The sequence below is a fragment of the Salvelinus sp. IW2-2015 genome, linkage group LG28 (assembly GCF_002910315.2).
Source record: "Salvelinus sp. IW2-2015 linkage group LG28, ASM291031v2, whole genome shotgun sequence".
Lineage (NCBI taxonomy): Eukaryota > Metazoa > Chordata > Actinopteri > Salmoniformes > Salmonidae > Salvelinus > Salvelinus sp. IW2-2015.
The window spans coordinates 12,776,537-12,802,541 of NC_036868.1; the positions used below are offsets into that span (position 1 = coordinate 12,776,537).

Below are 26,005 nucleotides of genomic sequence, written 5' to 3' on the forward strand. Positions count from 1 at the left end.
TTAAAAAATAAAATCCACAAACTATCATCTTTGAGACWATAGAAAGTTATGCGTATGTGTGTATTAGCTGTTTTAAAACATGAAATCAGTGCATTTCTGTAGATCATATTGGAATTTAGCTACTGTAGTAGCTAGCATCTCTCTACTGTACTCATTACAAATGTACCCCCATTGAGGGACTGAGGGGTTGAGGTGGTCATGACAACCTGCAGCCTTGTTCCAATCTTGACCTCATTCATAGCTAATCTGCAGTTACTGTTTATTTAATTTTTTATCTACACTAAACAAAAATGTAAATGTAACATGTAAAGTGTTGGTCCCATGTTTCATGAGCTGAAATAAAATATCCTAGAAATGTTCCATATGCACAAAAAGCTTATTTCTCTAAAATTTGTTTGTGTCCCTGTTAGTGAACATTTCTCCTTTGCCAGGATAATCCATCCACCTGACAGGTATGGCATAACAAGAAGCTGCATGAATGTCCACCAGAGCTGTTGCCAGGGACTTGAATGTTATTTTCTCTACCCTAAGCAGCCTTCAATGTCGTATTTGAGAATTTCGCAGTACGTTCAACCAGCCTCACAACCACAGACCGTGGTAATGTGTAACCACTCCAGCCCAGGACCTCCACGTTTCTTCACCTACGGGATTGTCCGAGACCAGCCACCTGGACAGCTGATGAAACTGAGGAGTATTTATTTCTGTAATAAAGTCCTTTTGTGGGGAAAAAAATAATTCTGATTGGTTGGGCGTGGCTCCCAAATGGGTGGACCCTCCCAAGCCCATCCATGGCTGTTCCCCTGCCCAGTCATGTGAAATCCATAGATTAGGGCCTCATTTATTTATTTCAATTGACTGATTTCATTATATGAACTACAACTCAGTTAAATCAGTTAAATTGTTGCATGTTGCATTTATATTTTTGGTCAGTATAAATTGCGCTTTGATCAAACTCAAATGCTCTTCATGAAGGACGTGTCCAAGCCAAGGACAGTTCCCTGCTTAACATTAGTGAAATGACACACAGTGGCACTAGACACAGACATCGTGTGTCACCTGAACACTGGCGCAGCATGTCATAGAGAATGTTCACATCGCTTGTTGCCAGTGCTTTTGACTGAAGAAACAAAGGCTCCCTTTTTAGACACAGGTTTTACCTGACATTGTTTTCTTTGCTTTTGAGGAATAAAATAACTTATTTTTGTCATAAAATGTGTTTCTGAAATCTTGGATGATTTGGTATAAATGTCATATCTGTAGTTAATGTATAACATGAAACCTTTGAATAAACTTCAATGTATTTACCCAATCTGGTCTGTATAGTGTATGTGTATAGCCTGCCTTCCTTCAATATATGAAAGGGAGATCATCTTCACTAGGTTGAAATGTGAAGATCCACATTTCTGACAATGAGAAGCAGACAATGATTAAACTGGAAGTTATTTTTCTGATGTGTACTGTTACTATTGCTTTTCTTCAGTGAACTACAATGAACACCAGGGGGAGATGTAAACGCTAGAACCACTAGTAGTGCATTCTGAGTTTTATCAATACAGCACATAGAAAAAGCAGTCGTCAATTATTCACAGTGAATAGACACATACTGAACATTTAGCAAACGAAAGAACATACAGTTACGATTCATATCAAACTGCTAAGGACTTCATACAGAATAATTATTTATCCAAATACTTGTAAACGCGCTCCAGTTTTAGGTTAACGTTTTTCCTGCCATTTAGAATTTACCAATGGGACACAGTTCAAAACTGATACTCTTCAAGCTCACATGAACAAAGCTAAAATCACAAAGTCGTCAGTCCGCAAGAAGAGACATGACAGGAATTTGTGGGGATAAACTGAATAGCCAGGAGCAGTGTGGTCACTGAGAGAGCTGCTCTGAGTCTGAGCTTTCAGGTAGCTTTGGGTTGGAGGTGTAAACGGTGCTCCACACCCCTGTGTGAACGCGCTGGACTAGGCCCAGCCCACTGGCAGACATGATCTCACACACACCTGCTCTCTCTCTTCTCAGACTAAGGTTATCTCCACCAGACCACCACTCTAACCCCCGCTTATGGAGAGACCAGTAATGTGTTATCAGGGCCCTCAGTGAGGCTGTCATACCCCCAAATCAGCCCTCTCCCCTCTTCTCCTCAGCTGGGCCCAGAGCTGGGAAGACTGGGCAGCAGCTGCTACTCCCAGACTGACACCAAACTACCACATTCCTCCACAGACAGAAACAGGCGGAGTGCTGGTGGAGGTGGGGTGTTCTTGTGACTTCCCGCTTCTCTGGGCGCTGGGACTGGAAAGCCGGTTGTCCCAGGGCTGAGGCTAGGCTGCTGAGACACATTTTCACATAGTAAAGAGACCTTGACATGTGGAAGTCAACTGCTGGTTTTTATTCAGGGCTCAGTTTACAGCCAACAGTCAGTAGACACACTTTGAATGAGAGTGACAAACTTTTTGCAACGCTCAGACGGAGTACTGTACGTACATACAACCCCGCTCGAAAGATCTCCACAAAATATTTCACAGAAATTAAAGAGTTCTTAGTTACATCCTAAGGTCTCTCTTTCGTTCACAGCAGCAACACCACACTCACTGGTGCTTTTAATATAGTCGACAGCACAGGACAGCAATTCTATTTCTTTTTTTCTTTACTCTTGGCAATAAACATGTTCAAACTATGCACATGTATGTACACACTGTAGTAATGGTACCATTTAACATGGCTTTGTGTTCAACATCCATTTAAAAAAGAACAGGCCTTTACAGTAGTTCTTAATCTAGTTCAGTTAAACAGATCATATAAAAACAGCTCTGTGATGTGTTGTAGTCCAGTTGTACTCCCCTAAATCCCCAGCTGGGTGTTTCTAAATATGCCAGACTAACTGTACACTCTCTCCCATTGCCTATTCATGGGCTCTCTGCCCACACTGGCCAGATCTGCCTCCAGACTTTGATACAGAGCAGCGATGCAGCCGCTCGGCTTTAGAGCATAGAGCCACCTGCAACATGGTAACAGAACCCCCATTGTGGGGGACCCCATGCGGTGACACCAGTCCTTTCAGTCACAGTGTGTCCTTACAGTTCTCTGTTAAGAGCCAACTCCACTGACTGCATAAATCGCCCTATAGTAGGACCCGCTGGGGACACACAAATCTGCCACTTTAAACTGGGTGCTGCTTTACTTAACAAGTACTCTGCTTCCTCTATGTCTTCCTGCTGAAAACAGCTTCACCTCAGACCGAGAGATTCTGAAAGCTTTATCACGACCTCAAAATATACTGTACAGTTAAGGAACCGAGTCACATTATTTCAATCTTATGTTACAGTCACAAACATCAGTCACAGTTGAGAATGAGGGGAGGTATTTTCCCATTTTTAGGGACATGTCCTGTCTCATCACTATTTGCTTTTTAATAAATCACCTCATAACGAGGAAAATAAAAGTAACCATCTGTATTTTGATGTCTGCTTGCACAGCCTCCGAGATGCATCCAGTTCATCCTGTAGGTCCGTTTCACACAGCAAACACAAACACTGTCGTCTCCCGCATGCCGGAAGTCAGWYGAGAAATAATTTACCATTTAGATGAGATTGGTTGTGTTTACTACAGTGAGGTCCGTCTAAAACGGCCGTGAACTGATGGAAATCACAGTTTGACAGTTTGTCCTGTAGTCCCATAGATGTTCCATCATCAGGTTCCTCCAGAGCTGCCCTCAGGGTCTGGTCGATGGTCCGGCCTGTGGCCAATGGCGGGTGCCACCCTCACACAGTCCCTGGGGCTGGAGTAGCTCTCCAGCTCTGCCAGCTTGGCCTGGGGTCTCTGGTAGTCTGAGCAGCCACAGCTCTTGCTCTGGGCCACAGGCTTGTTCACCTTGGGGCTGTCGTAGACCCCCTCAGAGTTACTGTGTCCCCGGTCTGTTTTGACCTGGGGGGTTTGGTAGCCCCCGGAGGAGCCCACCCCTGCTTTCCTGTCCATGGTTTTAAAGGAGGGAGTCTTGCTGAGGACAATCCCTGGAACGCAGTAGTTGGCCGGGTCTGGCAGGAAGCCATCCTTGTGGAAGGTGTGGCGCTCGATGATGGGTGTGGCGTACTCTGGCTCCTGGTTGGTGAGGGGCAGGGCGTACTGGTTGGCTGTGTGCAGGTAGTTGTAGTGGGTGGACGGGTCGCTAGGGTCCTCCTTGGTCTCGGTGTCCATGGGCCTGAACGTAGAGCCCTTCCTGGTCACTGTGCCCGTCCCAATCATCAGAGGCTGCTGGTACTCTGGAGGACACAAGGACACAGGTCACTTAAGAGCAGAACTTTATTACCAGTGCCATGGTGATCAAACGTGACTGTTTTGGAATGAGCATATTCAAAATTCAAAAGGYACTTGCACATCTGAGCTATCTTTTTTGCAGGTGCATGGTAACAGCTGAACAAAATGAGAAAAAAGAAGAAACCCGCACACCGCTCTTGATAGTATCACTGCTCTTTATCAAGCCMTACGTATCGGCCTCAAGGCCTTCGTCAGAGCTTTCAAAACACCAACTTCATTGTTTTCACTCAGTTATAATGAATAATATGACTCCTTTATATATCAAAAGGACACAATTGTCTTTCAACACAGACATGATCCCTTTCATTGATCTGCATTTACTGGTAGCAGGTTTATAGTGATCTATCTCAATATTCAACCCTGGCAGAGTATGTGAATCATCAATAATTGGTGCCCTAAAGGAAAGCTGTGKATTATTAACAGCAACAGAAGGCCATTATTCATCTGGCTGCCTCTTAGCCCGTCAGGAACTGTTCAGCAGACTACTAGAGGACTTCCCAAAGTCAAGGATTACACTAGCTAGCCTCCTGCTGGCTCCAGCTTTGATGATCAATCCTCTCTAGCTCCACCAGAATTACAWTGAATTACTGATACGAGCCAGAGAAGAGAGGATTGTCACTGAAGTCTTCTTTGTATGGTTCGTTCAKACACTGAGACAGGAGCTTACAATGAGTTCTAGATTGCTTTGGCCATGGACTGAGAAGAGAACTGTAAACTAATCACCACAGAGTGTTTCACGGTTACTGTGAGTGGGGTTATGTCTGTAAAGAATGGAGAGCTTCACAACACACTTACTGGGCTGTGGAGTTATTATGAATCAATACAAGTAACTCAGATACTCATGGAGGAAAATGGAAGTTCAATAGGTGGTGGTGCCTCCATAGGCTCTTGAGCTGGGATGACAGGTGTGTGGGTGTATGGACATACACCTCTGTGTGCATGTGTCCTCACCTGCCATGGTGCTGGTGACCAGGTCTAGTTTCTGCATGGGGTCCTTCTCTGAGCTGTAGCTGATGGTGAACTCTGTGGACTGGTGCCTGGCAAACGGCTGCTTGATCTGCTTCCAGCAACCTGAGCACCGAAAGCAGGCAGAGACAGTAAAAAGACAATGGTTAACTCCACAGACAGACAGACAGACATAATGACAGGAATCTAGCAGGGACAACACAGAGATAAGCACCAAATTACAGCTGACCGGCTGGCTTAAACTGCTGAGGCTTCCATATGTGAGCTATTCTTTTAGAGATGCCAGGAACGAGAGTCATGCTTTACTATAGATATGGTTCTGTTTCAAATTCTCTGTCTGCTTTAGTCATGTGGAGGATAGAAGTGGATGAGGGTAGGGCAAGGGGGGTGAGATGCTGGCAGTTGGACCTATGCTTATGGATGTGGCCCGGTGTGCTTGCTGGAGCGCGTCTGTCTGCTCTCAGAGACAAGCCCTGACCGGCTTTCACTACCCACAACCCCCCACCGCACAGACTGACAGACATGTTGTCACAGATCAATAAAGCTGGCATCTGTCAGTTTCATTAAAGCAGTCATGATAAGGAACAATATACAACCTGTTAGCTGACTGGGTATTAGCATAACAACATGGATTTTTCTATTGCTTATATTTTCCTGCCTATAGCTTATTTCTAAGGCTCATCTTCACCATACAAATGATTACATTTGATGTACAGTACGTATGACATCTTTGACAAAGTAAAGACTAACATTCGGCTTCATTGCTATGACAAAGAGATGAGTTGAGAGATTGTTCGCTGACCTGTTTTCTGGGTATCAGAGGATCCGTATGAGTTCTCCTTTGTCTTCTTCCTGTGACAGAAAGACAAATRCTGGGGTGAACTCCAGTGACAGGGAGGACAGGGATGCCCCCTCGCCCTTTCCCATGATAACCTCCTGGGAGGGGAGGTGGCGCTGAGACAGGGGGATGTAGGGTCGGCTTTATCCCCTATACACACACACACACACACACACACAACTGCCTGGCTCTGCTGTGTACCCTTTTCTCGTTTATCTTCGTTTCACCCTCTCTCTCTTCTCTCTAGGGACTCATGCAGTGGCCACATGTTCTGACCCATGACCCCTTAAGCCCCTCTCCCTACCACCTCCAATAATTCTGTGCTGGACTCTGATGTGTCTCTGACTGGTTCTAATTTTTACAGATCGGACAGAATTGGCAGAGGTGGGGGTGTTGCCACATATACAGTACCAGTCAAAATTTTGGATACACCTACTCATTCAAGGGTTTTCCTTTATKTTTACTATTTTCTACATTGTAGAATAATAGTGAAGACATCAAAACTATGAAATAACACATATGGAATCATGTAGAAACCAATAAAGTGTTAAACAAAAACAAAAATATATTTGAGATTCTCCAAAGTAGCCAMCCTTTGCCTTGATGACAGCTTTGGACACTCTTGGCATTCTCTCAAACAGCTTCATGACGTAGTCACCTGGAATGTTATTCAATTAACAGGTGTGCCTTGTTAAAAGTTCATTTGTGGAATTTCTTTCCTTCTTAATGCGTTTGAGACAATCAGTTGTGTTATGACATGGTAGGGGGGTATACAGAAGGTAGCCCTATTTGGTAAAAGACCAAGTCCATATTATGACAAGAACTCAAATAAGCAAAGAGAAACAACAGTCCATCATTACTTTAAGACATGAAGAAAGTCATTCAATCCAGAACATTTCAAGAACTGCAGTCGCAAAAACCATCAAGCGCTATGASGAAACTGGCTCTCATGAGGACCGCCACAGGAAAGGAAGACCCAGAGTTACCTCTGCTGCAGAGGATAAGTTCATTAGAGTCACCAGCCTCAGAAATTGCAGCCCAAATAAATGCTTCACAGAGTTCAAGTAACAGACACATCTCAACATCAAGTGTTCAGAGACCTCATGAATCAGGCCTTCATGGTCGAATTTCTGCAAAGAAACGACGACTAAAGGACACCAATAAGAAGAAGAGACTTAATTGGGCCAAGATACAAACAATGGACATTAGACCGGTGGAAATATATCCTTTGGTATGAGTCCAAATTTGAGATTTTTGGTTCCAACAGCTGTGTCTTTGTGAGACATTGAGTAGGTGAACGGATGATCTCTGCATGTGTGGTTCCCACCATGAAGCATGGAGGAGGTGTGATGGTGTGGGGGTGCTTTAATGGTGACACTGTCTGTGATTTATTTAGAATTCAAGGCACACTTAACTAGCATGGCTACCACAGCATTCTGCAGCGATGTGCCATCCCATCTGGTTTGCGCTTAGTGGGACTAATAGTGATGCACCGATATGACATTTTTGGCCAATACCGATATCTGATATTTTCCTTGCCAAAAAAACGATACCGATATGATTTTTTTTTGCGGCCTTTTAAGCATTCTAGTACAGTTAAATAGTTAACACACACACATGGACACAGTGGTCTAAGGCACTGCATCTCAGTGCAAGAGGCATGACTACAGTCCCTGGTTTGAATCCAGGCTATATCACATCCGGCAGGGATTGGGAATCCCATAGGGCAGTGCACAATTGGCCCAGCGTCATTCGGGGTAGACCGCCATTGTAAATAAGAATTTGTTCTTAACTGACTTGCCAAGTTAAATAAACGTTACACACACACACTGACCAAAAAGTTGTTTTGTTGGCATTTACATAGGTCCCCATTACCAGTATTCAAAACCTATTTCTTTCACTTACTTGCCCTGCTGTTTTGTTGATCATTTGTTCAGTCGTTTCATTCTCAACTAGGATTTCATCATACATGTCAAGCAGTGAAGTTTCAGCTCTGTCTGTCCRTGGCCTCTCTTCCTCGGTGTGCACTGTCACTGTGTCCGTTTCCATCTTGTCCARCTGTGTATTGAACATTTCACGTAAACCCTGTTTCTTGTCTGCATTGAAGTAGCGGTCCTTGTACATAGCATCRAGCATGGTGGCGACACAGTAAAGAGAGAATGCCACCGAATTGCTTGTTCACAGCCTGTCGGCAGTTTTGTTGAGCAGGCGTTTCATTGCCATGACAGAGGGTATCAARTCTGCTGCAGGTGCAGTTGATGAGCTTATTTCTTGAGYCAGTTGTTCGAATGGAGCAAGCTAGTGTGTTCATGTTTCCAAGTTTCAAACATGTTCTCAAATGCCATTGAAATGGCAGCAGCGGTATGACAAACAGCACAATCATGAGCAGGTAATACAACTTTCCTCAGTACGAAATCGTCGACGACCCACTGTGCTGTCAAACTCAGCATGCTCATAGGGCTGATATCGCTGGTCCAAATGTCAGTCATGAAGCTAATAGCAATGATGCTATTACCGTGTAACTCCGGTAGGGCAACATCTGAAAAATAGCGCACTTGGTAGTGTGTACCGGTGCTCGACCAGTCAGCGAAGGCCAACATCACCCACGACAGAGAACGGTTGATTGTCAAGGGCAATGAATTCTATTATCTTCGCGTTAATGGATTTCGCCTTTGAGGTGTCTCGCTGAAATTTTCTTACTGTTTCAAATGACTGCTCGACTTGATGACTGCTCGATTCACACAGCAGACATTGTGGGCTAGGTTAGGAATGCTGTGTTGCACGTGTAGCGCTAAATTTTATATGGCGTCGTTATGTCATGTACCTACGTTATATAGGCATGCGCGTCAGCTTTGACATCGGTTTTGCACATCGGCGTTAAACTAGACATCGGGCCAATACCGATGTTGGCATTTTTAGCTAATATCGTCTGATTTCGATATGTTCACCGATATATTGTGCATCCCTAGGGACTATCATTTGTTTTTCAACAGGACAATGACCCAAAACACATCTCCAGGCTGTGTAAGGGCTATTTGACCGTGAAGGAGAGTGATGGTGCTGCATCATATTACCTGGCCTCAACAATCACCCAACCTCAACCCAATTGAGATGGTTTGGGATGAGTTGGACCACAGAGTGAAGGAAAAGCAGCCAACAAGTGCTCAGCATATGTGGGAACTCCRTCAAGATTGTTTTGCACACTTCTTCAAGACTCCTTCAAAAGCATTCCTCATGAAGTTGGTTGAGAGAATGCCAAGAGTGTGCAAAGCTGTTATCTATAAGGCTACTTATATTTATATAAAATATATTTAGATTTTAGTAGGTGTGCCCAAACCTTTGACTGGTCTATATTTTTTGTTGTTGTAATTTTTACCCCCTTTTTCTCCCCAATTTCGTGATTACGATCTTGTCTCATCGCTGTAACTCCTCAACGGGCTCGGCATAGGCGAAGGTGGAATCATGCGTCCTCCGAAACATGACCCGCCAAGCTGCGCTTCTTGACACCCGCTCGCTTAACATGGAAGCCAGCCGCACCAATATTTCAGAGGAAACACCGTTCAACTGACGACCGAAATCAGCCTGCAGGCGCCCGGCCCGCCACAAGGAGTCGTTAGAGCGCAATGAGCCAAGTAAAGCCCCCTTGGCCAAACCCTCCCCTAACCCGGATGACGCTGGGCCAATTGTGCGCCGCCATATGGGACTCCCAGTCACGGSCGGTTGTGACACAGCCTGGGATCGAACCCCAGAMCCCAGGCTGTAGTGACGCCGCAACACTCCGATGCAGTGCCTTAGACTGCTGCGCCACGATTGTCTCGYTCATAATGTGGGCCTTGGTCATAAWAACCAGCTGACACTAGTAGGAGTGTAYCGCCCTCCCTCGGCTCCCTCATGTTCTCTTAACAATTTATCCCCCMAAWWTKTWTWTATTTATTTAACCAGGTAGGCTAGTTGAGAACAAGTTCTCATTTGCAACTGCGACCTGGCCAAGATAAAGCAAAGCAGTTCGACACATACAACAACACAGAGTTACACATGGAATAAACAAACATACAATCAATAATACAGTAGAAAAATCTATATACAGCATGTGCAAATGAGGTAGGATAAGAGAGGTAAGGCAATAAATAGGCCATGGTGGCAAAGTAATTACATTATAGCAATTAACCACTGGAATGGTAGGATGTGCAGAAGATGAATGTGCAAGTTGAGATACTGGGGTGCAAAGGAGCAAGATAAATAAATACAGTATGGGGATGCGGTAGATTGGATGGGCTATTTACAGATGAGCTATGTACAGGTGCAGTGATCTGTGAGCTGCTCTGACAGCTGGTGCTTAAAGCTAGTGAGGGAGATACGAGTCTCCAGCTCCTGTGATTTTTGCAGTTCGTTCCAGTCATTGGCAGCAGAGAACTGGAAGGAGAGGTGGCCAAAGGAGGAATTGGCTTTGGGGGTGACCAGTGAGATATACCTGCTGGAGCGCATGCTACGGGTGGTGCTGCTATGGTGACCAGTGAGCTGAGATAAGGCGGGGCTTTACCTAGCAGAGACTTGTAGATGACCTGGAGCCAGTGGGTTTGGCGACAGTACGAAGCGAGGGCCAGCCAACGAGATCATACGGTCGCAGTGGTGGGTAGTATATGGGGCTTTGGTGACAAAACGGATGGCACTGTGATAGACTGCATCCAATTTGTTGAGTAGAGCGTTGGGGGCTATTTTGTAAATGACATCGTCGAAGTCGAGGATCGGTAGGATGGTCAGTTCTACGAGGGTATGTTTGGTAGCATGAGTGAAGGATGCTTTGTTGCGAAATAGGAAGCCATTCTGATTTGATTTTGAATTGAAGATGTTTAATGTGAGTCTGGAAGGAGAGTTTACAGTCTAACCAGACACCTAGGTATTTGTTAGTTGTCCACATATTCTAAGTCAGAACCGTCCAGTAGTGATGCTGGACGGGCGGGCAGGTGCGGGCAGCAATCGGTTGAAGAGCTGCATTTAGTTTTACTTGCATTGAAGAGCAGTTGGAGGCACGGAGGAGAGTTGTATGGCATTGAAGCTCATCTGGAGGTTGTTAACACAGTGTCCAACGAAGGCCAGGAGGTATACAGACATGGGTGTCGTCTGCGTAGAGGTGGATCAAAAGAATCACCAGCAGCGAGAGCGACATCATTGATGTATACAGAGAAGAGAGGTCGGCCCGAGAATTGAACCCTGTGGCACCCCATAGAGACTGCCAGAGCTCCGGACAACAGGCCTTCGATTTGACATACTGAACTCTATCGGAGGTAGTTGGTGAACCAAGCGAGGCAAACATTTGAGAAACAAGGCTGTTGAGTCTGCCAATAAGAATGTTGTGATTGACAGAGTCGAAAGCCTTAGCCAGGTCGATGAATACGGCTGCACAGTAATGTCTCTTATCGATGGCGGTTATGATATCATTGGCTATCTAATGGCTATCTAAGTATGGTAAACATTAATTCATAATTTGGGGCAATTTTAATATTGATTGGAGGACACCAGTGTCAGATATGCTGAAAGATATTTGCTCTGAGCTAAACCGGTCTCAGCTGATAACTGAGCCTACACAGCCCAATCCTAAAGATCCATCGGAATCTAGTCTGACTGATCTTATTTTGAGAATACTCCAGATAAAAATGCTGCTAGTGCGGTTTTCCCAATGGATTTTAGTGACCATGGTCCAGTTGTCTCTGTCAGAGCTGTGAGAATGCATAAATCTAAGCCTTGTGTCGTCACTAAGAGAACTTAAAAAACTTAAGTGAACAAGCTTTTTTACATGATCTTTATTTTAGTGACCATGACTATATCTCAGCTATCCCTGAACCTGATTTAGCTTAAAGCTTTTTTTTCAAATGTCTTCAATTCTATTGTAGATAATAATGCCTCCTTTAAAACTGAGAGTTAAAGGTAGATCGAATGCCTGTTTCACTCCTGAATTATCCGAAGTCATTCATAAGAGAAATGTTACCTGGTTCAAGGCCAGAAACACAGGCTTAAGCCCGGATTGACAATATTTTAGGCAAMTGAGTAATCAATGCGTAAAACTAATCAGAAAGGCATAACCTGATTATTATGTAACCACTCTTTCTGACTGTAAGGGGAATCYGGCAAAATTCTGGAAAACTGTCAAATCTTTCAAGGGTTGCACTTCCTCCTCTTTGCCCCAGCAAATTAATTCTGGCCACATAACAGACAAAAATGTCATCATTGATGCATTTAATCTGCATTTTATTTGAGCTGGCTATCTTTTTTAAAGAGCGTCTAACCCTACCATCTCTAAGAGTGGGCTAAACGCTGATTCTGGGATTTTGCAGATTTAGTCAGAAAATGATTGTCAATTCACAGAAAAATAAGTATTTGATGCCAAGACACCAAGAWATCMACAGGGGCTGACCAATTGGAACTGGGTCTGCTCAAATGTGCTGCCGCCCTCATTGCTGGCTCAGTAACCCATATCTTAGATCTAACATTGTTATCAGGAAATGTTCCAAAAGGAATGGAAAACAGCTTATGTGCTGCCACTCAATAAGAGCGTGGATAGTGATCTTGATAATTATCATCCCATCTCCAGGCTTCCATATCTAGCTAAGATTCTTCAATCTTTGGTAAATAAGCAACTTCGCTCTTTTTTATCTGAGCATGGTATTTTGAATATAAGTCAATCTGGGTTTAGGCCAGGGCAGAGCACTATCACAGCAACCACATTAGTTAATGATATCCTCAATGCTTAAGATGCTAAAATGAATTGTGCTGCCTTGTTTGTGGACCCCTCAAAAGCATTTGATACTGTTGATCATGCTATTTTATTGAACAAGTTGTCCTCAATTGGCATGGCCTCTGATGCCTGCTCATTGTTTCATGATTATCTTAGTGACAGAAWTTCCTAATTTCTTGAAATATATAAAGAGGTTCAGCATGGGTTGATACTAGGACCTGTTATTTTCAGTATTTATATCAATGTTATTGGTCAATCTGTAAAAAAATAAAAATAAATTATCTATATGCTGATGATACTATTTTGTACGCAATTGCCACAACAGCTGACCTGGCTGTGACATGGCTACAGTCCGATTTTGCAGCTGTGCAGGAAACCCTTACTGATATAAAACTTGTGCTTAACAGGGGCACAACTTCTTCTATCTTCCCTCACTCTAATGTATTTCTTCTCTTCCACTCTCCCTTCTCCTGAAAACATCTCCCTCTCATGCATGCTGACAGAGGCAGACAGACAACATCTCCCACACAWACGTAACAGACATACTTTAGGGAGTAGGCACACGGTAGAGATAACCCRGTGCTATGGGGACGTATAAGGTCAGGCTAATCTGAGTTTGTCAGTCATGTTGTCATGGGGACAGGAAATGCACAAGTTATGAAGGTGCAAGCTCWCCTTACACAACCTTACATTACGGTCTCTAAAAACATTACATTATCTATTCAAATGACATGAACAAGTCGCTTACTTCTGCAGCATCTTGAATACACAAATCCCAACCAGCAGGAGCACCACAGATAAGACTATGGGTACGATGATGATGGCCAGCTTCCCTGAGAATAGAGATGAGAGGAGCGAACATGTTAGCCAGCTATTACATAAACAAACAGAAGGCATCTGGTGGATGGTTAATGCAGTGTTTTAATGAGATGGGTACCGCAGTCTGCCTGGGAGGGCACTGGCTCAGTGATCTCTTCGTCCTCCACCGGAGGCTTGGGTTTGGTGGGTAATGTGACCTGGGATGACATGTTCACTAAGGAGAGAGAGGGAGCGGAGAGGAAGAGAGAGAGCGAGGGGGGGAGGGGGGGGGGGGGGGTAGCTGTGAGCAGGTTTGACAAAAACTTGATACAGCCCAAAACCAAAATAACAGAACTAACTTACTTCCCCACTTTATTGTGATGTACTATAAAAACAACAGATCAGTAGTTATCTAATATGAAACTCTGTTTTCATAATTGTCCTCTCAAAAGATTATCTACAGTTGAAGTCGGAAGTTTACATACACCTTAGCCAAATACATTTAAACTCAGTTTTCACAATTCCTAACATTTAATCCTAGTAAAAATCCCCCATCTAGGTCAGTTAGGATCATCACTTTATTTTAAGAATGTGAAATGTCAGAATAATAGTAGAGAGAATTATTTATTTCAGCTTTTATTTCTTTCATCACATTCCTAGTGGGTCAGAAGTTTACATACACTCAATTAGATTTGGTAGCATTGCCTTTAAATTGTTTAACTTGGGTCAAACGTTTCGGGTAGCCTTCCACAAGCTTCCCACAATAAGTTGGGTGAATTTTGGCCCATTCCTCCTGACAGAGCTGGTGTAACTGAGTCAGGTTTGTAGGCCTCCTTGCTCGCACACGCTTTTTCACTTCTGACCACACATTTCCTATAGGATTGAGCTCAGGGCTTTGTGATGGCCACTCCAATTCCTTGACTTTGTTGTCCTTAAGCCATTTTGCCACAACTTTGGAAGTATGCTTGGGGTCATTGTCCATTTGGAAGACCCATTTGCAACCAAGCATTAACTTCCTGAATGATGTCTTGAGATGTTGCTTCAATATATCCACATACTTACCCTCTTCATGATGCCACCTATTTTGTGAAGCCACCAGTCCCCCCTGCAGCAAAGCACCCCCACAACTTGATGCTGCCACCCCCGTGCTTCACGGTTGGGATGGTGTTCTTCGGCTTACAAGCCTCCCCCTTTTTCCTCCAAACATAACGATGGTAATTATGGCCAAACAGTTCTATTTTTGTTTCATCATACCAGAGACATTTCTCTAAAAAGTACGATCTTTGTCCCCATGTGCAGTTGCAAACCGTAGGCTGGCTTTTTATATGGCGGTTTTGGAGCAGTGGCTTCTTCCTTGCTGAGCAGCCTTTCAGGTTATGTCGATATAGGACTTGTTTTACTGTGGATATAGATACTTTTGTACCTGTTTCCTCCAGCATCTTCACAAGGTCCTTTGCTGTTGTTCTGGAATTGTTTGTACTTTTCACACCAAAGTACATTCATCTCTAGGATACAGAACGTGTCTCCTTCCTGAGCGGTATGACGGCTGTGTGGTCCCATGGTGTTTACACTTGCGTTCTATTGTTTGTACAGATGAACGTGGTACCTTAAGGCGTTTGGAAATTGCTCCCAAGGATGAATCAGACTTGTGGAGGTCTACAATGTTTTTTCTAAGGTCTTGGGTGATTTCTTTTGATTTTCCCATGATGTCAAGCAAAGAGGCACTGAGTTTGAAGTAGGCCTTGAAATACATCACAGGTACACCTCCAATTGACTCAAATGATGTCAATTAGCCTATCAGAAGCTTCTAAAGCCATAACATAATTTTCTGGAATTTTCCAAGCTGTTTAAAGGCACAGTCAACTTAGTGTATGTAAACTTCTGACCGACTGGAATTGTGATACAGTGAATAATAAGTGAAATAATCTGTCTGTAAACAATTGTTGGAAAAATGACTTGTGTCATGCACAAAGTAGATGTCCTAACTGACTTGCCAAAACTATAGTTTGTTAAACAGAAATTTGTGGAGTGGTTGAAAAATTAGTTTTAATGACTCCAACCTAAGTGGATGTAAACTTCTGACTTCAACTGTACATGTAGTCATCAATCACTATCTACTAACTCACTGATAATACTATCTGGTGTTGTAGCCAGACCCACACTCAGTACTGTGGACTGGACATGGGGTTAGATGAGTACCTCTGAACTGGGGTTAGGATGAGTACCTCTGACATGGGGGTTAGGATGAGTACCTCTGACATGGGGTTAGGATGAGTACCTCTGACATGGGGGTTAGGATGAGTACCTCTGACATGGGGGTTAGGATGTGTACCTCTGAGATGGGGGTTAGGATGTGTACCTCTGAGATGGGTGCAGCCCAGCAGCTCTACCCTCATGACGATCCTCTGGTGCCAGGTTTGAGGGATGATCCGCAGGTAGCGGGCTATGATTGGATTGTGGAAGGTGTTCCTGGTCTGATGCAGACTGTCCTGGTTCCCCTCAAATATCTGACAGGGAGGAAGGGAGAGACGGAGGGAGTGAGGGGGAGGTGGTTGCAAGGTTTAATGGAAGGCATGCATTCTTGTGATTCATCGGCAACATAACACATTGATTACATATAAAGAAATTGTTGCCCAATAACACATACCGAAATGTATATTGTTCCATGATCAGGAAATTCAATATTGGAGTCAGATATTAGATAATTGAATCTGGAGTACTCACCATGTATTGTGTGCTGTTGTTCTGTGTGTACGTCCTCCACCGACTCCTCTCCTTGTGAACTATCTTGAAGCTCCTCACATAGTAGTGATAGTCCAACATAGTAGAGCCAGTCGTGATAATCCCTGGAAAACAAAAATAGAGAAGGTAAAAACTCTAAATCTCACTTTCTATTGTTCAACATTTTTCATCCCCTTTTCTCTGTCTGTCTCCAGGGCAGTGATGTCACCCGTTGGTCAGCCCTGGAATGTGCTGGAACAGGGAAAGGAGACATCACCTCAGAGAGCAGAACAGTCACTGCAACACCAAGGGGAAACCCTCCYAGTCATTTGCAGCTCCCAGACAGCCATGATGAGCATTTTTGTGGCAGATGAGCGCCTGACACAGGGCCAGAACAATATGGCGGCAGACGGGTGACCCGCAACATGTCATTACACAGGGCATTGTGGTTCATATGGAGACGCAGTGCAACCTATCATTATAGGAAATGACTGTCATATTTCAAATACAGAATCGCAGACTCTGAAGGTATTTGTTGGTTTCACGGCAAAAATGTACTTTTGTTGCATAAAGAGCAACAGGGGTTTCCAATGCACAATTGTTGACACCGGCAACAACAGAAATCCAATCTGCCATAATATGAGTATCAGAAAGGCAAGATCCTTAAGGAAAGAAAGGGTCGTATTCTTCAGGCTATAGAGTCTTACGATTGTTGCACAACAACAATTCTACGACAACAGTGCTTCCATTTTCAAGGAACCGCATTCCAATCAAAACGACGTTCCCCTTAGCTCTGGATTTCTGAACCGGCAGACAAAGCTAGACATTCTTCATTGACTGGAACCCAATGTGTTGTAAAGTAGCATGAAATTAACTTGGGACTTGCTGACTACACACACCACACTCAAAATAAACTATTGCATTGTGCTACACTTAAACAGGCCTTTGAAAGTCACTTTCTTGTTTGTGGAGGAGCAGCACAGAGGAGCATTCTCTCCCTTCATGCATTACTGAGAACTGGTCTAATACATTAGATTACTGGTCTAATGCTGTGTGTGTGTGTGTGTGTGTGTGTGTGTGTCTGCGTGTTGTGTCTGCTGTGTGTGTTCTGGCGTGGTGTGTCTTGCGTGGTGCCCGCGAAACATGTGTCCTTGGTCGATGTTGTGTGTGTCTGCGTGTGTGTGTCTGCGTGTGTGTGTGCCTGCGTGTCCGTGTGTGCCTGCGTGTGTGTGTGCCTGCGTGTGTGTGTGCCTGGGCGCCTTTGTGTGTGTGCCTGCGTGTGTGTGTGCCGCGTGTGTGTTGTGTGCCTGCGTGTTGTTGTGCCTGCGTGTGTGATTGCCTGCGTGTGTGTGTGCCTGCGTGTGTGTGCCTGCGTGTGTGCACATGTGCTACAGTTTTGCAGTGGTGAGCCCTCCAGAGTTAAATCAAAAGAAAGGCCCATTTATAAGAGAACATCCCCCATTTAAACAACCCTCTGGATCAGATCTCATTCTATCCCTTCTCATCTTTTTCCGACAGATGTGTGTGTGTGTGTGTGTGTGTGTGTGTGTGTATACGTACGTGTTGAGCCTTAATGCTATTACCATCCTCTACAGAGGGCTACGAATGGGGGGAAACAGCCAGGCAGGAGAGGGTTAAATCTAAACGGTTGTTTTTAATTGATGCCACGGGGGGAGGAAATTGCCATTGATCCTATAAGACTTGGCCAAGAACACCAAGGCTCCTACTTTATTACAGTTAACTGTAATGTTAACAGTATGCTGAGCATTGAGCAGGCCCAGTAAGAAGGGATTGCCATTCATCATGAGAGAGAGATTGGCAACGGTGGAAATCTGTACCAGTAGGCTACAACCAAATCTCGAAATTCCAGATGTGAAAAACACCTTCAAATAACTTAGCCTGGTAAACTAAAAGGTACAGTGCCTTCAGAAAGTATTAATTCACATCAAAATTCTTCAAGCTCTGTCAAATTGCTTGTTGCCCACTGCTAGACAACCATTTGCAGGTCTTGCCATAGCAGATGTAAGTAAAAACTGTAACTTGGCCACTCAGGAACATTCCCTGTCATCTTGGTAAGGAACTACAGTGTAGATATTTTTTTTTTTAATAGTTTACACACTGCTAAGAATGGTTGGAACAAATTGTCTTCTACTCCTTCTCTGTCCGTACAGTCTGCAGCTGTGTATGCACTGTTAGCCTAGGAAACTTTACCAAAGACGAGAGACAAAGAACAATTTCCTCTCACCACTATAGGTGGAATTTATTCTAAACCATCTGAGTAACGGACAAGGCCCGCTGAACACCGCGTGGTACACCTAAGGAAGATCCGTTCTAACAGACACTCCTAGACCAAGAAGCTACAACTACAAAGCACATGGTTACCTCTGGTGGACAACCAGAGACTTACACAACCAGAGACTTTCTGTTGACTGACTCCCCAGAAAATGGACCGGGCGATTTTAAGAGAGAGAGAGACGACAAAGACATACAAGCGTAAATATGTACATTGCTTTTCTAAATCTGAATGAGCGGTTGTTAGGGTGCTAAATATCCATATTTACGATGAGCGTATTATTCAACTGTATGTACAATAGTTGAATTCCTTTGTCTCTCCTTCTCCCACTCTTTCGTTCTCCACCCCCTTTCATTGTGTAACCAGCCGTCATATTGAGTTAGTCCACTAGGGACTTTTCATTGCATCATGTTAATAATCAGTGTATAATCTATCCTGTGTGTTTGTTTATGTATTTCTGTGGGATTATTTCATTAGTTAGTAAATAAATAATTAAGCAAATTTGTGTAAACTGATTCATCATGGAGACTAGAGTTCGTGCAGATTTACAGGATATTACGACGTTCAGAATGAGACTGAAATAGGAGCAAATGATTGATTTATGACGGATAGTATATCGAGATTATCTGATATGAGTTAATTTGGGAAATGGTAACTTGTTAAATAAACTTTTCTCGTGGTGCCCCAGATTACTACTTAATAAATAGTTATATGATTAATTGAATCGTGTAATAATTGAACGTGGTATGTAATTATTCGATGAATAGCCGTCATCGCATTAATGGTAGCAACGTCACGACAAAAGCCTATTTTGAAAAAGCCAAACCATGACCCGGAAAATGTAAAAAATGAAAATTGGCCTATCTCTAGTCTTCCATTTCTCTAAATTTTTTGAGGAAAAATCTGTTGCGCAGCAACTCACTGCCTTCCTGAAGACAAATAATGTATACGAAATGCTTCAGTCTGGTTTTAGACCCCATCATAGCACTGAGACTGCACTCGGGAAAGTGGTACATTTCCTTTTAATAGCGTCAGACCAAGGCTAGAATCCTGACTAGAACCCCAAAATTTGATCATATTACTCCAGTGCTAGCCTCTCTACATTGGCTTCCTGTTAAGGCTAGGGCTGATTTCAAGGTTTTACAGCTAACCTACAAAGCATTACATGTTCTTGGTCTGTCACGCCCTGGCCTTAATTATCTTTGTTTTCTTTATTATTTTAGTTAGGTCAGGGTGTGACATGGGGGATGTATGTGTTTTGTATTGTCTAGGTGTTTTTGTATGTTTATGGGGCAATGTTTAGTCTAGGTGTATGTATGTCTATGGGTGCCTAGATTGGTTCTCAATTGGAGACAGCTGTCTATCGTTGTCTCTGATTGGGAGCCATATTTAGGCAACCATAGTCATTAGGTAGTTTGTGGGTGATTGTCTATGTCTATGTGTAAGTTGCCTGTGTCTGCACTTGTCATTATATAGCTTCACGTTCATCGGTTTGTTGTTTTGTTTAGTTTGTAAGTGTTCTTCGTCTTCGTTGATTAAATATGTGTTCATTTCACGCTGCGCCTTGGTCCTCCTCTCTTTCACGTAACGACGATCGTGACATGGTCCTACCTATCTCTCTGATTTAGTCCTTCCGTACATACCTACACGTACGATACGGTCACAAGATGCAAGCCTTATTATTGTCCCTAGAATTTCTAAGCAAACAGCTGGAGGCAGGGCTTTCTCCTATAGATTTCAATTTTAATGGAATGATCTGCCTATCCATGTGAGAGACGCAGACACGGCCTCGACATTTACGTTTTTACTGAAGACTCATCTCTTCAGTAGGTCCTATGATTGAGTGTAGTCTGGCCCAGAGGTGTGAAGGTGAGCGGCAAGACACTGGAGCAACGAAATGCCCTTGCTGTCTCTGCCTGGCTCCCCTCTCTCCACTGGGATTCTCTGCCTCTGACCCTACTACGGGGGCTGAGTCACTGGCTTACTAGTGCTCTTCCATGCCGTTCCTAAGAGGGGTGCGTCACTTGAGTGGGTTGAGTCACAGATGTGCTTTTCCTGTCTGGTTTTGCGCCCCCCCCTCGGGCTCGTGCGGTGGAGGAGATCTTCGTGGGCTATACTCAGCCTTGTCTCAGGGTAGTAAGTTGGTGGTCTGTTGATGTCCCTCTAGCGTTGTGGGGGCTGTGCTTTTGCAAAGTGGGTGGGGTTATATCCTGCCTGGTTGGCCCTGGCCGGGGGTATCGTCGGATGGGGCCACAGTGTCCCCCGACCCACCCCTGTCTCAGTCTCCAGTATCTATGCTGGAATAATCTATGTGCCGGGGGGCTAGGGTCAGTCTGTTATATGTGGTGTAATTCTCCTGTCCTATATGGTGTCTTGTGTGAATACGCTCCCTCTTATTCTCTCACTCTACCACCCCTCCCGGAGGCCTAAGGACTACCTGGCCTGAAGACTCCTGGCTGTCCCCAGTCCACCTAGTCGTGCTGCTGCTCCAGTTTCAACTGTTCTGCCTGCGGCTAGGGAACCCTGATCTGTTCACCGGACGTGCTACCTTGTCCCGGACCTGCTGTTTTCAACTCTCTCTCTCTACCACACCTGCTGTCTTGACCTCTGAATGCTCGGCTTTGAAAAGCCAACTGACATTTACTCCTGAGGTACTGACCTGTTGCACCCTCTACAACCACGGTGATTATTATTTGACCCTGTTGGTAATCTATGAACGTTTGAACCTCTTGAAGAACAATCTGGCCTTAAATGGCCATGTACTCTTATAATCTCTTGCTGTTTGAGGTTTTAGGCTGCGTTTCTGTATAGCACTTTGTGACATCTGCTGATGTAAAAAGGGCTTTATAAATACATTTGATTGAAAATTTGATAGATTTGGCCTTGTGTTTTAGGTTATTGTCCTGCTGAAAGGTGAATTAATCTCCCAATGTCTGGTGGAAAGCAGGCTGAACCAGGTTTTCATCTAGGATTTGTCCTGTGCTTAGTTCCATTCCATTTCTTTTATATCCAGAAAAACTCCCCAGTCTTTAACGATTACAAGCATACCCATAACATGATAAAGCCACCACTATGCTTGAAAATATAGAGAGTGGTACTCAGTAATGTGTTGTATTGGATTTGCCCCAAACATGACACTTTGTATTCAGAACAAAAAGTGAACTGCTTTGCCATATTTGATGCACTTTTACTTTAGTGTCTTGTTGCAAACAGGATTCATGTTTTATAATATTTTTATTCTGTACAGGCTTCCTTCTTTTCACTCTGTCAATTTGGTTAGTATTGTGGAGTAACTACAATGTCGTTGATCCATCCTCAGTTTTCTCCTATCACAGCCTTTTAAATCTAAGTTCTTTAAAGTCACCATTGACCTCATGGTGAAATCCCTGAGCGGTTTCCTTCCTCTCTGGCAACTGACTAAAGAAGGATGCCCGTATCTTTGTAGTGACTGGGTGTATTGATACACCATCCAAAGTGTAATGAATAACTTCAACATGCTCAAATGGATATTCAATGTCTGCTTTTTTATTTTTACCCATCTAACAATAGGTGCCGTTCTTTGCGAGGCATTGGAAAAACTGCCTGGTCTTTGTGGTTCAATCTATGTTTGGAATTCATTGTTCGACTGAGGGAACTTACAGATAATTGAATGTGTGGCACACAGAGTGAATACATGTAATTTAATATGTGACATGTTAAGGACATTTTTACTCCTGAAATTATTTATGCTTGCCATTACAAAGGGGTTGAATACATTTCAGCTTTTAATTTGTAATTAATTTGTAAACATTTCGAAAAACATAAATTCCACTTTGACATTACAGGGTTGTGTGTAGGCCAGTGGCCCAAAAAATCTCAATTTAATCAATGTGGAAAATGTCAAGGGGTGTGAATACTTTCTGAAGGCACTGTAAGTATAGCAAGCCGGACATGCCCAATATTGTGTGGAGACAATATGGGGATCCAAATAAATGAATAAGCCCTGAGGAAAAAGTCAGAGTGCTACTTAGCTTCTATTTGTAGAGTCAGGTAGAGAGGAGATTTGGAAGCTTTATGTTTGAGAGCAGGTTCCCCTGAGTAGGGCTCTTATCTCACCTGTGATCCTTTTCTTCTCCCCCAGGTCCAGCTGGAGCCACTGCAGGCTGTCGTTCTGATCTGCAGCCCAGGTGCAGCCCCTTGATCCTGGGTCAGCCTGGGAGCTGTTGGGCGCCCAGTCAGACTGACAACCCATCGCTTCTCCCCACGAACTGGCACTAACAGACACATGCTGCAACACTGACTGGTTCTTACAGTCTAGAAAACAACAACAGAAGTAAATAACAACAATTCTGCTGCTCTAACTGAATAAGATTTTACCAAAAATATTCCCACTACTTCCTCTGCCCTCTGTTCTATTGGCAAATGTATAATCACTAAAGAACAAATGGGAAGAGCTCTGTTCGAGACTCCTATCAACGGGATCTGAAGAACTGTAATTTACTATGTTTCTCGGAAACTTGGCTGAACAAGAACATGGATAATATTCTAGCTCTTTTTTTCTATGCACCGGCAGAACAGAACAGCAGCGTTGGGTAAGCTCAAGGGGGGTGGAGTGTGTCTCTTTGTCAACAACAGCTGGTGTTCAATCTCTAATATTAAGGAAGTCTCAAGGTTCTGCTCACCTGAGTTAGAATACCTCATGATAAGCTGTAAACCATACTATTCACCATGAGAGTTTTCATCCAGATTTTTCATAGTTGTTTATTTACCACCACAAACCGATGCTGGCACTAAGACCACACTCAACAAGCTGTATAGGGCCATAGGCAAACAAGAAAATCGCTCCTACTGGCCAGTGATTTAATGCAGGAAAACTAGAATCCGTTTTACCTCATTTCTGTCACCTGTGCAACTAGAGGCAAAAAAAACCTCTAGACCACCTTTACTCCACACACAGAGACGCATACAAAACTCTCGCTCACCCTCCATTTGGCAAATCTGACCATAACTTTATTCTCCCGATTCCTGCCTTCAAACAAAAACCCAAACAGGAAGTATCAGCGAATGCTAAGCTGCAGGACGGATGTGCTAGCACAGACTGGAACATGTTCCGGGACTCATCTGATGGCATTGAAGAGTTTACCACATCAGTCACCGGCTTCATTAATAAGTGCATCGACGACATCGTCCCCACAGGAGACATCCTGTCAGAACAGTCCCAGGAGCAACTAGTCTGACTAAACCCGTTAACTCTGCAACCAACTAAAACCCTATGTAAAGAAGCTATGACTCTTGTCCTCCTCACCATTCCAACATAATGAGAGAGTGGAGCTTTGAGGAAAGTCAATAAGGAGCTAGTCTTAATTAAAGTGCAGGACATCGACAGTGTTGATGAGGTCATGAAGAGTCCAGACTAGGGAACATATATGTCAGACATGTCATGGCATCATTTGTCAATTTGTCATTTGAGCATTGATGCTGTCTGAGTTGATCGGAGAGCAAAGATCCCTTTGTGCAATTATTGATCTTTTAGAAAGAGCAGTCCTTTTGAGCAAAACAATTTACCACATAAGGCCTATGTGAGAGTGTCTACAAGAAACATGACAACTGTAAATTGGGAACGAGACACATTTTACATCACAACTTCTTTGAAAATGTGTATTGTTGTCCAGAGTAACTGAGAGTAAATAAGCCTAATATGTGCAGTCTGTTTTCTGACACAGCTGTTGTACCGTCAAGTGTCTGAACACATCTGTACTGTGACACCAACAGTTGATTTGTGAGCTTTCCCAGGCCTGCCTGCCTGTGATATAGATAGCCAGAACCTCCACAGTTATAGCCGACTGACTGGAYGAAACTGTGCCAGACTGCAAACAGCTGTATGAAAATATCACACAGACAAGAGATACAGGGTTCCCACGCTTCACACCAAGATAAGGTGTGACTAGACCAGCTTTCATTTTCCAAACCAGATCTTTTACCCCGTTTGACTGTGAATTACTTCCTTTTTCAACAACTATCAGTAAGTCATCAGAAATGCTGGCATAAAATGTTTAATTTAGTAAGTGGTAGGCTTTGATACATTCCTTCCTGGTGAAAATGCAGCACATTTTATTATGTGATAAAAACAATGGCCTAAGAAACTGTAGTTTAAGAAACAACAATTTAAGAGCATAAAATCAGTAGAGAAAGAGAACAAAACAAATGTTACCATTAATGAGGAACGTGAAGAGAGCTTCGGACAAAGAGCCGCTGGAAGAAGAAAAATAATATCCATCAATGGCGGGCCGTTAGCTTCAACGATTACAATTACAGTGATAGATTGAGGGCATGCCATTGTGGAGAGCCTGCCATTGTGGAGGAACACCCATTGTGGCCACAAAGAAGCATCACCAGATTGTCCCCCCCTCCATTTCTCTTCCCAAATCAGCCTTCACCGAGAACCCTGTGCTTTGTTTCCCCTGCTCTTCCCTGTGTAGTCTCTTCTCTCCTAGCGCTCTATAGCTGGGGTATAAACCTGAACACATTAAGACACCAGGATTGGTGTTAATTACAGGGGGCTAGTTGGGAGAATTTTATATTTCTCCACCATCACTCATCACTATCATTTTCACCAGCTTCCTGGATCAGATTTTTTTTTTCTTTGAACAGTTCAGAAAAGCAGACGTGGTGGTTATATTTATGGACGATAAGAGGTGTGTGTCAAAGTACAAAATATCAAACACTTTAACGTGGGTACTGACTTTCACCTGCACCTGGGAGTGTCAAAATGATCTATTATCTAACAGTCAAAAAGAAACGGTTCCTGCTACAACATGAATAAAAACAGGCATCCATCTTGGTTTGAGCTGATCCGTTTCCAATAACAGAGTCATTATCAAAACAGATATTGATCCTTTCTTCCAAATTGGACAGAGACTGTTAGATCATCACGGTCAGCCATCCTGGGAGTGGGAAGCATGGTGCTGTGGTTGATTGAGAGAAAAGTATGGGCATGGGTCTTGTCAGAGTAAATATTGTTCATGTCTTAATCCAGCAGAATCCAATTAGGAAGTCAAGTTAAATCAAACATGTATTATCACAACGGCTTAACAGAATCCAATCCTTGCTGCATTTTATACATACTGTTGGAGTGTTAGTTAACTTCATGTTCTAACACAACCCAAGTATTCATCCCCTTCAGCAAAGGCCAAGTATTTGGAGAATTAGACTTTCAAGAGAAAGTTCTATCAGGAGCCAGAGAACAACACTGAACATATTAAATTCAGCAGCAGTTCAGCCAGTGAATGCCATGAAGAAAATGTGACCCCATGCATGTTTCCTTTGTATAGAATATGTTTGCAAAGCTCATACAAT

At 43.5% G+C, this 26,005-nt stretch overlaps 1 protein-coding gene across 1 annotated transcript in view; it reads right to left on the minus strand.

Moving 5' to 3' along the window:
• Positions 1 to 3,595: 3,595 nt before the first annotated feature.
• Positions 3,596 to 26,005, minus strand: part of LOC111954350 (discoidin, CUB and LCCL domain-containing protein 1-like) — a 38,478-nt gene continuing 16,068 nt past the window's right edge. Inside the window, exons 7-15 of the mRNA XM_023974016.3 lie at positions 24,861 to 24,901; positions 22,766 to 22,963; positions 16,381 to 16,502; positions 16,016 to 16,163; positions 13,796 to 13,891; positions 13,607 to 13,691; positions 6,090 to 6,139; positions 5,273 to 5,392; positions 3,596 to 4,266 (exon numbers count right to left, since the gene is read on the minus strand). Of these exons, the coding sequence (XP_023829784.1) occupies positions 3,698 to 4,266; positions 5,273 to 5,392; positions 6,090 to 6,139; positions 13,607 to 13,691; positions 13,796 to 13,891; positions 16,016 to 16,163; positions 16,381 to 16,502; positions 22,766 to 22,963; positions 24,861 to 24,901 (1,429 nt within the window). The 3' untranslated portion in view covers positions 3,596 to 3,697. The remainder of the gene's footprint in view (positions 4,267 to 5,272; positions 5,393 to 6,089; positions 6,140 to 13,606; positions 13,692 to 13,795; positions 13,892 to 16,015; positions 16,164 to 16,380; positions 16,503 to 22,765; positions 22,964 to 24,860; positions 24,902 to 26,005) is intronic.